Source organism: Lissotriton vulgaris, chromosome 1_1 (genome assembly GCF_964263255.1).
Source record: "Lissotriton vulgaris chromosome 1_1, aLisVul1.2, whole genome shotgun sequence".
Taxonomy (NCBI): domain Eukaryota; kingdom Metazoa; phylum Chordata; class Amphibia; order Caudata; family Salamandridae; genus Lissotriton; species Lissotriton vulgaris.
The window spans coordinates 400604470-400618226 of NC_141685.1; the positions used below are offsets into that span (position 1 = coordinate 400604470).

Here is a 13757-nt window from a genome sequence, read left to right on the forward strand (position 1 = left end):
ATGTGAGAGAAGAAGTGAAGTCCAATTTCTTTACTCCTATTGTGCCCTCCAGCAAACCGGGTGACGGTGAAGCTACAAAATTCCACTATTATTAAAGTGAAGGTTACCAATCCAAGAAAGAGCCATGGCTGAAGTACTGCAAAGGTTCAATAAACCAGGTCACCTTTTATTAGTAAGTTTGAGGCCCTTCAAAGGACAGAGTTGAGTTATAGTACATGGTGCACAAATTAGAGGCGTAGTCCTAAATTCCTGCTGACAATTGGAAAATGTTTCAGCCAGACATTAAGTCCTCAAGAACCGGTGGTGCAGAATCAAAAGAGTTAAAATCAGTATTGGAGATCTTACTATGGGATTTGACATCAGGAACGAGGAGCTGCTTCATACTTCTCAAAAGTGCATACATGTGCTACCCCTACCAGGATGCCATCTTTGAGTGGAGTTGAGGGAACATATGTTAGAGATGAACTCAGTTTGCAATTGAGAGCCAACCTACTTCCTTTCTCGATATTTCACAAACCATAAAGAGGCACTGACAAAATGTTGCTCCTGTCCAACAATAATTCAAGCCTGTAGGAGCATGGTCAAGAAAAATCTCCCTTGCTATGATCAGTGTGTTACACAAGGAAACTACATAAGGAAACTTAAGTGTGCTTTAACTTAAGAATAGATGGTACTTGCAAAATGAGAACACTGTAGGATACCAACAGAATTGCAGAGTTGTGTATTTTGAGATTTCAAATCACTGTTATGCCCTGGATTCTTTCTCGGCAGCCAGGCAGGCATAATTCTTCATCGTCCTACTCACCCCCTTTCTACCCCTTTAAAAACACCAGCTTGATTTAACCCCATTTCCATTATCTTCCTTCTTTTCCTGTTACTGCCCATGTTAGGGTTTTATTTTTCCCTATGAACATTTATGTTTGACATTGGGGCTCCTAGAGCTGGTGATGTAGATGCATCTTGACATGAGGATGGTGGTAGCGATGTTGAGAAGGAAGCTGCTGTCTAGTGGATTATCATGATACTGAAGGAAGAACTCCTCTGTGTAGTGTAATTTCTCTATTAATTAATTTGTTCCAGGAACCACTCCTACTTGAAGTACTTGGATGTGTTTAAAACAATCAATAAAGCTCAAGTTAAAAAACTGCTTAATAACTAAAACCCCAAAACACAAGACTAGTGCTGGTCTACTAGGAGCGTTACTATTACTACAAAAGCAGTGTTAACTCCAAAGCTGGAGTAAAAATGCTGCTGAAACTAACTTTACAAATAATCCATTACATAAAATGAGGTGCTGGTGTTGAGGGTGCTGGTTGGATTTATTTCACCCTTGAGACAGTACAAAAATGAATCAATGGACATATGCATTACACAGTACGTATGTCAATCCACTGGACCATTGTTCATTATTCAGACCGAAAGCCCTAACAGTAAGAGCAGAGGTACATGTTTTTAGCATTAGACATTTGTGCTGCCCTTCTAGTTCAAAGCATTCAGGTAACGTGTCAGTGATGCTCTTAATTTACAAGAGAGAATGCACAATACCTGGAATACCACAATTTTGTCGTCATCTGCTTGAAGGTAGAAAGTCCATGAGGATGTTATAAAACCATGTGCAGAGCCCATCATGTCAGTCCAAATCGATCTCACCAGTGTCAAAGGGTAAAGAAGATGAATTTTTGGTCTCATTGCCAACAGCTGTAAAAACATGGTCAAAAGTGAAGAGAATGCATTGTGGGGTAGTAACAATTTAGTGTTAAACTCTCTTTGATATGTAGGTGTATGGTGTATGTGCATGTGTTGATTAATGCATTTGTGTACAATGAGGAAAGCTATTCATACATTCCTGGTGGCACAGCACTTCTGAGACAGCTAGTCCTCCAAATGCACACAGCCTCACTGGGTGCTGGCCCAATTTGAAGGTACAATGACCAGGTCACCTTTTATTAGTAAGTTTGTACCGAAACTGCATGCAAATTCTACCGGTTACTGAGCAATTTATACAAATGCTTACACAGGCGAAGGCAGAGAATTACCAAAGTACTTTATTTTCAGAAAACAAGCAGAATAGTTGTTTCAAATATGCCTAAACAATACATCATGGTGGTGTAGGAATGTTAGTTGAGTGGCGTGGAGTATTGTAGCATAGAATGGAGTGGCAGAGTGGAGTGTCATTAAATTGAGTAGTGTGTGGTAGAGTGGAGAGGAGTGTCAGTGTCATAGAGCAGAGCAGCTTAGGTTAGATTGGTGTGGAGTGCTGTAGGGTAGAATCACAGAGTGGCGTGGAGTGGCACAGTGGAGTGGGCATAGGGTGGAGTAGGCATAGGGTGGAGTAGGCATAGGGTGGAGTAGGCATAGGGAGCCGTAGAAGGGCACTATGTGGAGTGGCTTGGAGTAGGGTGTTGTAGAGTAGAGTGGCGTAGAGTGGTGTAAAGTAGAGTGGTGTAAAGTGGAGTGGCTTAGAGGGGGTAGTGGCACAGAGTTAAGTAGAGCAGAATGGAGGGATGTAGTGTAGAGATGTGTAGGGTGGAATGGTGTACAATGGCAATGTGTAGAGCGGAGTGGCTTAAACAGAGTGATTGCGTAAAGTGGAGCGGCGTAAAGCAGTGTGGCATAGAGCGACATTGTGTCGAGTAGAGAGACAGAGTGAGTGGCACTGTGTAGAGTGGAGTGTTGGAGAGTAGAGGGGCATAGAGTGGAGCGGCGTAGAGCAGCACAGAGTAGTAGAATTGTGGGTGTAAGTAACTAAAGCGTCAGATGGTATACGGGGGTGAAAGAAACATAAATAAGAAGCTGTATGTCTGTGTTAAAAACAGGAAAGCACATTGCACGAACAGGAATAATACTGAGACGCTTATGAAATTTGAAAAAAATAGTGCAAAGGACGAGGACAAACAAAGACAAGGAGGAACATATGCAATTGGTTTATGCTCCAGGGAGGAGCGAACAAAAGAACCAAAGGTAGGTCTCGCAGCACATCGCTTGCTCTATGTAGGCGAAACATAAACAGGGGCAGCCCAGTAACAAATTGCCACTGCTGGGTGCTTAAAAAAAAAATCTTTTTTTTTAAAAAAAGAGCATGAACACTGTAATAGATAGGGTGAGGGAGCAACAAAGGAACAGGAGGGGTGAGAGGTCAATGTGGGTCTGGTGGGAGGTAAGGGAGCGGGGCATGAGGGCAACAGAGGAGCTTGAAGTGGGAAGGAAGGAGGAAAAAAGAAAATAAATACATTTAAAAAAAAAAGCTTGCCAGGAGTGGCGAATAAATGGATGAGTTGGCAAAGGGGAAAAAGTAGCAACATAGAGCGCACAGGGGGTGGATATTTGATTTGAGAAACTGCAAATGGAGGGCGAGAGAGAAAGAAAACCCATGGACTCCAACGGAGTGCTAAAAGAAATAAGAAGTTCTCTGAATGCAAGAAGTAAAGCAAGCATTTACAATGCAATGGTTTTGCCTTTGTTAAAGTTAGAGCTATTGGCATTGCTCTTGACATTATTTTTATTTATGTTTTTTTTAACATAAATAAATGGCATTGTCATTTACAATGCCACTAGCTTTATCTCTAGCAAATGACACACACAAACACACACAGAGCACCCCCACACACACACCCACACAGAGCCCCCCACACACACAGCCACACAGAGCCCCCCACACACATAGCCACACAAAGCCCCCCACACACACAGCCACACAAAGCTTCCTACACACACAGCCACACAGAGCCCTCCACACACACCCACACAGCACAAGCAGGCAACAGGGGCACACGGAGGCACAAGCAGGCAACAGGGGCACACGGAGGCACAAGCAGGCAACAGGGGCACACGGAGGCACAAGCAGGCAACAGGGGCACGAAAACTGAGGTACAAGCAGGCAACAGGGGCACGAAAACTGAGGTACAAGCAGGCAACAGGGGCACACAGAGGCACAAGCAGGCAACAGGGGCACACAGAGGCACAAGCAGGCAACAGGGGCACACAGAGGCACAAGCAGGCAACAGGGGCACACAGAGGCACAAGCAGGCAACAGGGGCACACGGAGGCACAAGCAGGCAACAGGGGCACACGGAGGCATAAGCAGGCAACAGGGGCACACGGAGGCACAAGCAGGCAACGGGGGCACACGGAGGCACAAGCAGGCAACGGGGGCACACGGAGGCACAAGCAGGCAACGGGGGCACACGGAGGCACAAGCAGGCAACAGGGGCACGAAAACGGAGGCACAAGCAGGCAACAGGGGCACGAAAACGGAGGCACAAGCAGGCAACAGGGGCACACAGAGGCACAAGCAGGCAACAGGGGCACACGGAGGCACAAGCAGGCAACAGGGTCATGAAAACAAGCACAAGCAGGCAAAAGGGTCACAAGCATGAATTGTAATTTAGACTGGGCTGAAGTGGAGAACGGTCAGTTCGGGAAGTAGTGCGGCTGGTGCAGTGGTACCAGGCCGAAAGGTGAGAGGCGCTGTCTGCACCCCAGTTTGGACAGTTTCCACTACCTAACAGGGATTGGTGGGAGGGGGCGTACTTCTTGCTTGCTTTAGGGCAGTTACTTCGGGGACGCAGTGCACGCTGCTGCCTGCTGCCGCCGGGACACGACAACAGGCAGGGAGAAGACAGGCTAGGAGAGAGCAGGGAGGGGACAGGCTGGGAGAGGGCAGGCTGGGAGAGGGCAGGTTGGGGACAGCCTGGGAGAGGGCAGGTTGGGAGAGGGCAGGTTGGGAGAGGGCAGGCTGGGAGAGGGCAGGCTGGGAGAGGGCAGGCTGGAAGTTTAAAGGCTGGGAAAGGACAGGCTGGGAGAGGACAGGCTGGGAGAGGACAGGCTGGGAAAGGGCAGGGACCATAAAATACATAGATATAAAATAATTTAAGATCCCCCGTCTTGTAACCATGTAACAGACAGACATAGAAAGTAAAAAAATATAAAACAATTATTAATCTTCGTAGTCCCGCTCCTCTCAGAATTCATTATCTACAATAGAATAAAATACACTCCTTCGAGTAATACAGTAATTCATACGAAAATGAGCACACCACTAGGGTCCATAACAAGGAAAATAACAACAAAAATTAGAATACAGCCTGCATGCCTCATCTTCCAACACACTGCTAGGCGCTGCATTCCATAACACGTTTTTTGAGGGGGCCGTTTTATATAGCACGAACTCCACCTGAGGGTATTCGAGGCTTTACACGAGCGCCAGTTATGTTACACAAGGACACATTCATTTTTGTTAGGCACGGGGAGAATAAGTGATTTGCCCAGAATCACAGGATGTTGAGCCAGCGCTGAGACTCGAACCTGGTTCCCTGGCTCCAAAGTCAGCAGCTCTGGCAGTTACGCCACATCCTCTCCCACTTTAACTGCAGCTCGGTGGTCTCCATACAAAACATGGACATTGGAAACACTAACCACAGCGGATCACAACTGTTGTAAAGCAGCCTCTGAAATTTTAAATAAAGTAAATCAATCTTCATTATTTCAAGTCGAAGCACCTCAGGAACGCATTGGGCCGAACCATGGGACGGACAAAAAGGGGAGGGGGGGGGGTCAATGAAGGAAGGAAGGAAAAGAGAAAATAAACAGGGTTAAAGGGGGCAAAGTTATGAGTTGGACAAAATCCTCCCAAACACACAACCTGCACCGTGTAGCATGCGACCCATGAGGGAAGCGTTTCAGCGCCCCATATAAGCGCTATATAAATGCTGCAATACAATATGAGTCAAGCACCTGACCTGAGTGTGAAACACAGCAGCCACTGCCCACGTGTGAACGGACACTAGTGACAACGCCGAGATAAGGAAAGCAGAGTCAACCACACAAACAAGACAGGCAGAACCCCGCAGTGAGCACAGTGCAGTGACTGAACTTAACAGTGAGTGTCAGCGGAAAACACACGCAGCTTTGGGTGTGAACGAACAGCAGTGACAACCCTGAGTGTGAGGGGACCGTAGAGGCAGCCGGTGACAGCCCTGGGGTGGAAAGGAAGTAAAAAGTGGGTGCAAGTAGAAAGAAGGCAATTTCCATTGTGTGGGCAGAACAGTGACTGTGGTGAGAGCCGAGTCAGAGTAGACACCCTTGAAAGAACTGAGACGGCACCAAGCAGTGATGGCACCTGTGGGCAGACAAACAGCAGTGACGGCCCACGGGTGCGCACGTCAAGTACCAAGATTCAGCATAGAGAAAACACACAAGCTCTAGTGACAGCAGAGACTGGTGCCAGCTCAAGCAGTGACATCCCTGATTGACAGAGTTGTTACGACCCCTGTGATATGACCTTCAGGGAGACCACCTCACTCTACGTCATCACGGACACGGTTTCCAGTCATGAACTTTTTACCCTCAAATACCAGGCATCAGTTCTGAACAACTCATTTCTTCAATTGAAGCAAATCCGGACTGTAACTCCCAGAATACATTACGATGTCATGGCAGCAGATGAATGTAAACAGTGACTGCCATGACATGGAATGAGGCAGACACCCTATGACAGTAGCGCCTACAGTGACTGAGCAGAGGAGCGACAGCCCCGGGGCTGGATAGACAGAGGCGTAGATATTGATGGTGCAGCAGGTGCAGTGACACCAGGGCCAGAGTCGCGAGGGGCCACTGAACCCTGATTATTTATATTTTACTACCCAAACAGCAGGGTCTCCTGTTCCTTCCGGTGGGCATCCGGGCATCAGAGACGATATTAAGTGAGCAGGGGGTCGCCAAACTGGCGTTGCTATCACTGAGAGCAGCAGGTGCAGTGACACCGAGGCCCATGGGCGTGACTGCCCCACTTAATCCCAATTAAAGTGTTTTTTTGAACTACCGAACCAGAGGACGGGACCCCATTCCCCCTTACTTGCTTTAGGGCCCCTGGCACCCTAGGTGCGCCCCTGAATGAGTGCCCCCCCCCCCGGAGTGAGAGCACACAGTAGACAAACTCACGCTGTTGTTGGGCCAGGCACACGCAGAGGGCCAGCTGGAAGGCCAGGGCGCGCCCCAGGATGCACTTCATGGTGAGAGGTGCAAGTGCCGACACTTCTCTCTTTTCTTCCCTCTTCTCGCAGCTGTGTTACGGGCCGCTTCTCTTCCTCTGACGTCCCTGCTGTCAGGGATAGAAGAGGGAAAGGTTTGCATTTTATAACCCCATTACCAAGACCAATCCACGGCGGGTCGAAGCAGGGGACAATCCGTCACTGGTCCATCGGGCTGCAGGCTGTGGGTCTCCGGGGTCCGAATATCAGAGTGTCTGGGGTGGACCGTGGAAGAGGTGGCGTGTGCTAGTCTGTCTGTCACCACACACCTGCCCCCAGTTCCATGCACGGGGTTATCCCGGCTCCCAGAACCATATCCTGGGCGCCCTGGCTGCTCCCGGGAGTCGGCATTGGCGCAGCAGAGTCCGGCGCCCCGGAGCTGGGTGGGTGTGCGCCACGAACGGGAGCTGAGCAGACCCCTAGCTCTCCGGTGGCAGACAAAAGGAAGCCGATGTGTGCCGGGGGGAGGCTGATGGAGAAGGGTGAGCAGTGGGGGCGCAGTCCTCGGCGAGCGCAGGGTGTGCAGCAGCGCCGCCCGTGCAGTCCCAGGCGCTGCTGGGGAGGAAGGGGCAAATAAAGGATTTGCGTGCCAAAAGATTAAAAAGCGTTTGTCGGCATAAATGATTGACACCGCTTTAGAATAAATAGTCTGAAGGAATAAAGCATTGATCTCCCGGCGGATTTAACAGAGTAAACGGCTCACCTTCCTAAACATTAAATATAACGTACGCAAATAAAGGGCTCTCCTTACTGCAGATGGCAGGGAGTCTCTCGCAATAAATAGGATACACACCCCTCAAAAAAAGAAATAAAAATAAAAGATTTTTCCACTGCGACGTACCTGAACCCGCCTCTCCTGTCCTGTCGCTGGGCTTCTTCTGAAGGGATGAAAGTCCGGTGCTGGTCCATGCAGCGCGCCGCGGTCACAGGCTGGTTTTAACAGCCCAAATCACTGGTAGTACTTGTAACGCTGCCGCGTAAGTTTCATATTCAGAGGAGTTAGTGCGCATGCGTGAAATGACACGCATGCGCACGAAAAAAGGCAGAGCTCAACTGGTAATTGTGTTAACGCTGCCGCGGGAGCTAATAATTGAATGAAAAATGAGTTAGTACGCATGCGTGAAATGACGCATGCGCACTAAAACGGCAGCACACGGGGGAGATCAAAAATACCTAGATTTAGAAAAGGAGCGTTCTGCGCATGCGTTTACTGATACGCATGCGCACAAACGAGGGGGAGATCAGCCAGATGGGAAGATCGAAACTACGGTACACTGGCAATGCCGGACCAGATTCAGGGGCGTTCCCGGCTTTTGGCTGACGTAGCGTTACGTAGCCAAAAGCCAAAAATTCTCGGGAACGCCCCTGAATCTGGTCCGGGATTGACGGACAGAGCCGTCTTTCAATGGCTAGCCTCCATTTATGGAGCTAGCCAATGAAAGACGGGGGCGGATTCCCAGCCCCCATACTATTCTCATTAGGTTTTTCCTAGCACATGCGTACTTTGTACGCATTGGCTAGGCAAAACCTAAAAAGGATACAAGTCATCCCATCAGAACATAGTACAAAAAATGCTTTATAGGTAAGACAATCAAAAAAATACGGAGAAAAGCCATTGAATATAAAGAAGGGAAACGAGAGATACAAAAAATAATAATCAACAGCAAGAGGGACAGAAAGCTCCTATTTTTCTGTAATTTAATGTCTTTAACCACAGTTCGAAAAAGCGGTCTGTAGGCGATACCTAAAAATGTGAATAGCTGTAATGTAGCAACACAAGCAGGGTAACAAGCATTGAAAAAGTCAATAGGTATCAACTTTCTGATCTGTTGTAGTTCAGTACGGGAAAGAAGCACCCGCCCATATTTTTCATTGGCTTGTGTCTTTGTCCTTCATAAATGCTTTATAAACGCTGTCTTCTGAATCCTAAGCTAACTTCCTATATTAGCAAGAAGAGTCATGTATAACCAAAACTTCTTATGTGAGCAAACATTTTGTAAACGTTCCCGTACAAGGGTTATACAGTTGAGCAATCAGGTAAGCACAATAGCTAGACAGTGTTGCCTAAGCTGGTACTGGACATAACAAGAAGAGACAAACAGAAATCAAGGTCTCTTCACATGTTATAAAACGAATGATGAAGCGTTGCCAACTTTCACATGAATCAGCCCTGGGCCAGAACTCACGCCACGTGGAGTGAAAGGAATTATTTGTCATATTCTGGAGTGCAAAGACTGCAAGACGTTGCTCCAGTTTCCTTTTTGTATGCCGAAATGTATATACCATTGTGTACTCCTTGCCACTGCTAGTGCAGGTGAAGATTCCAGTTGGAACACTTCTCCATTTGCGGTATGTTGGTTTCTGTTGCTGTTTTTGGGCAAACATTTGGTCCTTAGTTAACGTTGAAATGATGGATTGCACTGTGATATACCTTTTTTGGCCCTGCTGATCACAGGCACATACTTAGTGGTACTTATTAGGTCCTCATTGAAGGGGACCCGGCGGGATTGTGAAACCTGGAGACTCAACCCACCATAAAAACATTTGTTGTGTTACATTTTGTTAAGCTACTTAAAAAAGTATTACTGCTTAATAGACTGTGTCCACAGACTATACCACATCCCTTGGGGTGAGACTTTCACACATCGGTAATATGCTTCTCCCTATTCCTGTCCACTTTAATAGCAGAGTACCTCTCAAAACCCTCCTCTTTTTCTAGCACCCTAACATTACCCCATTATTCCAATGCACACTAGTAAGAAGTGTGCCACCAAAAGAAAAAAAGAGTCGCACAGACTGAATCCTCATTCATATAGTTCATGCCGCCTTTGTTATGACGGACATCTCTTACCCAGTACATTGTTAAAAATACACTGCATGTTGTTCAAGGTAGCTCTTGTATGCAAGAAAGAATGCGAGGGTGTATGTGAGGACAAAGTAAAAAGATTAAAGTAAAAGGATGTGAAAAACTTACTTGCTCCTGCCTTATTTCAGCAAATGGCAGTTGATTCTGGCATCCAAGATGGCAAGCATACTGTTCTTCAGAATGAGAATAGGCTTCCAAACAGGCTGAAAATAACAGAAGATATTAGACCAATTCTAAACATCAAATAAGTTCCATAATACAATCTCCCAAACTTTCAACTGTAGGAGGACACAGTAAACATTAGGAAGTTGGGCAGGCTATGGTGCATAAGACGGGAAGATCACAGTGCACAGATCTTTTGACCCAAGAGATCTAGCCTCCAGCCCTCATCTTACTCCCTTTCTCAGCAGCATGCTGCCAAATGAAGATATCGGTGCATGCACTGCTAGCAACTCACAGCGACGCTTTGCACTGCTGGGCCTCTGACATATGAGTGCATGTGTGGGTGCTCCCACCAAGTGCTACTAGCGTGGGATCAACAACAAATGACCTAGAAACTGGAGCTTAGTGAACCATGGAAATTGAGGAAATGGTCCAAGTAACCCAGAGTAGTGCTGGTGCAACCCACACAATAAACACACACAGAAGGGAAGGTGGCAGTACATGTTTGTGCAACTACTTTTGCTCCACCTTCCTCTTCTCCAGTCATTAGTATGACTTAATTCTTTAAACTATCTTCAAATATATTTTGCCCTAGGCATGTGTTGTCACAAACCTGAATGCCCCAGGTCACACTAACAAATTTTCAGATTTTATATAAAAGGTGGCAGCACTTCTTCATGATCACGTAATCATGTGCAATTGTTTAGCACCACCTGGCAAACTAAAATTCATAGCTGATATGGAAGCAGTAATGGATGTACTTTTTACTTTAATAAATGATTACATAGTGAAATTAGTGAAATTTGTGTATGATATTTGTCACACAAGGTTAGACTTACCTACTGTCAGGACTTGGCAAAGAACGCACAACCGAGCACACAACATAAGCCCCATTTCTTTCTTTTCACCTTTTCAATGAGTTTGAATAGAATAGGAGTTCTGTATATACCCTGTACACCTTTAAGTCTACTAAAGGACTAATAAGTTACCTCAAATAAGTACACAAATAACTCTGCATTCATGTGGTAACACAGACCCTACTGACAATATTCATCCTTGTATATATTCAAATATATATTTTGCCCTAGGAATTGTGTGTTGTCACAAACCTGAATGCCACAGATCAAACTAACACATTTTCAGATCTTATATATAGATGGTCATGAACACTTAATGAAGTGCAATTGTTTAGCACAAGGTTAGACTTAACTACTGTCAGAACTTAGCAAAGACTGCATGAAGGTCAGATGTGTCTTAAAATATAAATGTAGCACACTAACCCTAGCAGATACCAGCGGAGGGAAAAAGAGGCTCGGGCGCTTTGAGTCAGCTAGCCTCCAGCCTAACATGAAAACACTGCAGAAGCTGCTCCAAGTGTTGTGACTGAAACCTAGACAATACTAAGTTAAACGAGGGATGGCATCTCACAACAAGCATTTGCAATGTAATAGGTCTGGCATTATAAAAGTTTGAGCTGTTGGCATTGCAATTAATAATGCTTCACTAGCAGCTTAAAGATTCAGTAATGTGAGACCTATTGCACTGCAATTGTTTTTTTTATATATCACAAACTACACATACAACCACACCAAGCATTGGAATAGCCAATAGGTCTTGCTTTTGGGACCTTCTAAATATTTATTTATGCAGCATAATATCCTTTGTGCAACTACATCAACCGTTGCGTGGCTACACACTTATAAAGGTCCCAAAAGCGAAACCTGTTGGCTATGCCAATTCTTAGTGTGGTTGTGTGTGTGTGTGTGGTTATGTGTGTGTGTGGTTATGTGTGTGTGTGGTTGTGTGTGTGTGCATGCGTGTGTGTGTGTGTGTGTGTGTATGTGGTGTGTGTATGGTTGTGTTTGTGTGTATGTGGTGTGTGTATGGTTGTGTGTGTGTGTGTGTGTGTGGTTGTGTGTGTGATTGTATGTGTGTGTGATTGTATGTGTGTGTGTGCTTGTGTGGGAGTGTGTGTGTGTGCGGTTGTTTTGTTGTGTGTGTGGTTGTGTGGGTGCTTGTGGGTGTGGTTGTGTGTATGTGTGTATGTGTGGTTGTATGTGTGGTTGTGGATGTGTGTGGTTGTGGATGTGTGTGGTTGTGGATGTGGATGTGTGGTTGTGTGTGTGTCGTTGTGTGTTTGTTTGGTTGTGTGGGTGGCTGTGTGCGTTTGCGTTTGTGTGGTACACTTTCTCACCTTTAGCCAGCATGCTTGTTTGCCTGCAGGGTGCCTGTCAAACACCTCCGGTTCAAAAGCAGCTCATAAGGAGGGGTGTGGCTTAAGGTTGACTGAATGCGAGCTTAACACAAACAAGAATTTGAGATCTTCATCCTGAGGGTCAAGCAGACATCAAAGAAAAAGTGACCCAGTGGACAGTGAGCACGGATGCGTTGCACATAACGCATCAGGCTATATAAGGAGATTAAAAAGCCAATGAAAAATAGTGCAAAGGAATATCTGCAAACTACAGAATTACAGGGTAGGTACAAAATGCTATACATAGTGGGACACAATCCTTCCAGAATGTGGTTAGGATATATGGGAGGCTTGCTTCTCCCTGAGCTCACTCCACACAAGTCGAAAGATGACAATATAACTTTCTCGGAAGAAGTTCAACACGGCAGCAACATATTAAAAACAAATGCTATTTAGAGAAGGGATAGAAAGGCGAAGAAACCCAGAAATGTTAATCTGTGAGATCATAAACGTAAGTTAGGGTCCGGGATGAGTAAAGGAGAGATGGAGGAGGGGCGGGAAAAGCCTGTAAAAAGGGATTAGGGAGAAAGAGAACATAAAACAGAAAGAGACAGATGGAGGTTGGAGATTGGGGAGGGCAGAGGTAGGGAAGGAGAATGGAAGGAGGAAAAAAGAGGAAAGGGGATGTAAAATTAGTGAGAAGTGTGCCTGGAAGGCAAAGAGAGAGATGAAGAGAACAAGAGGTTCCGTGGGGATAGAATGTGAGAGAAGAGAAAGAGAAGGGGAAGTGAAGTGAGAACAGCAGTAGGAAGGTGTCGGATTTAGGCGGGGACTAGATAGGGAAAGGAGAGTGGGGGCATACTAGAGGAGATGAAATGGGATCTAAAGATGATAGAAGGACGGGGGATGACGAATGGACATTGATGGAAAAAGAGGAAGATGGTGTGGACACCTAAAAGGTGATAAGATGAGTGATGGGCGAGTACAGAAGGAGCAGTAGCTGTGTAGGAGAGAGAAAAGAAAATAGAAATGGAGAAGCATGGGGAGGAAGCAGGAAAGAGATGGGGAGGTGAGAGAATAAAGAGTGGGAGAGAAGGACCAGGAGAAAAGGATGGAAGGTAAAGAGAAGAGGGGGGAGTGGCTGAGATAAGGGTGAGGATGTAGGTGGAAGAACGAAACTAAAAAGAGATGGAAGTGGAATGAGAGTAGAGGAGAGAGAGGCTGGAGAAGAGAGGGGCAAGAAAGAGATGAGGGTGGGGGAAGCGAGGCCAGAGGAGAGGGGGCAAGAAAGAGATGAGGAGGATGGGGGCGGGGTAGCGAGGTCAGAGGAGAGGGAGAATGGAGAGGAGAGGGGTAGAAAGAGATGGGGATGGGGTGGGCGAGGTCAGAGGGGAGGGAGGCTGGAGAGGAGGGAGGCAAGAAAGATGTGGAGGGAAGCAAGGCCAGAGGAGAGGGAGGCTGGAGAGGGGGCAGGAAAGAGATGGGGAGAGGGGGAGGTGAGGCCAGA

At 46.6% G+C, this 13757-nt stretch overlaps 1 protein-coding gene across 1 annotated transcript in view; it reads right to left on the reverse strand.

Moving 5' to 3' along the window:
* Positions 1–13757, reverse strand: part of TMEM59 (transmembrane protein 59) — a 144951-nt gene that overhangs the window by 88404 nt on the left and 42790 nt on the right. The window contains exons 3-4 of the mRNA XM_086952517.1: positions 10003–10097; positions 1546–1698 (exon numbers count right to left, since the gene is read on the reverse strand). Coding sequence (XP_086808643.1) covers positions 1546–1698; positions 10003–10097 — 248 coding nt within the window. The remainder of the gene's footprint in view (positions 1–1545; positions 1699–10002; positions 10098–13757) is intronic.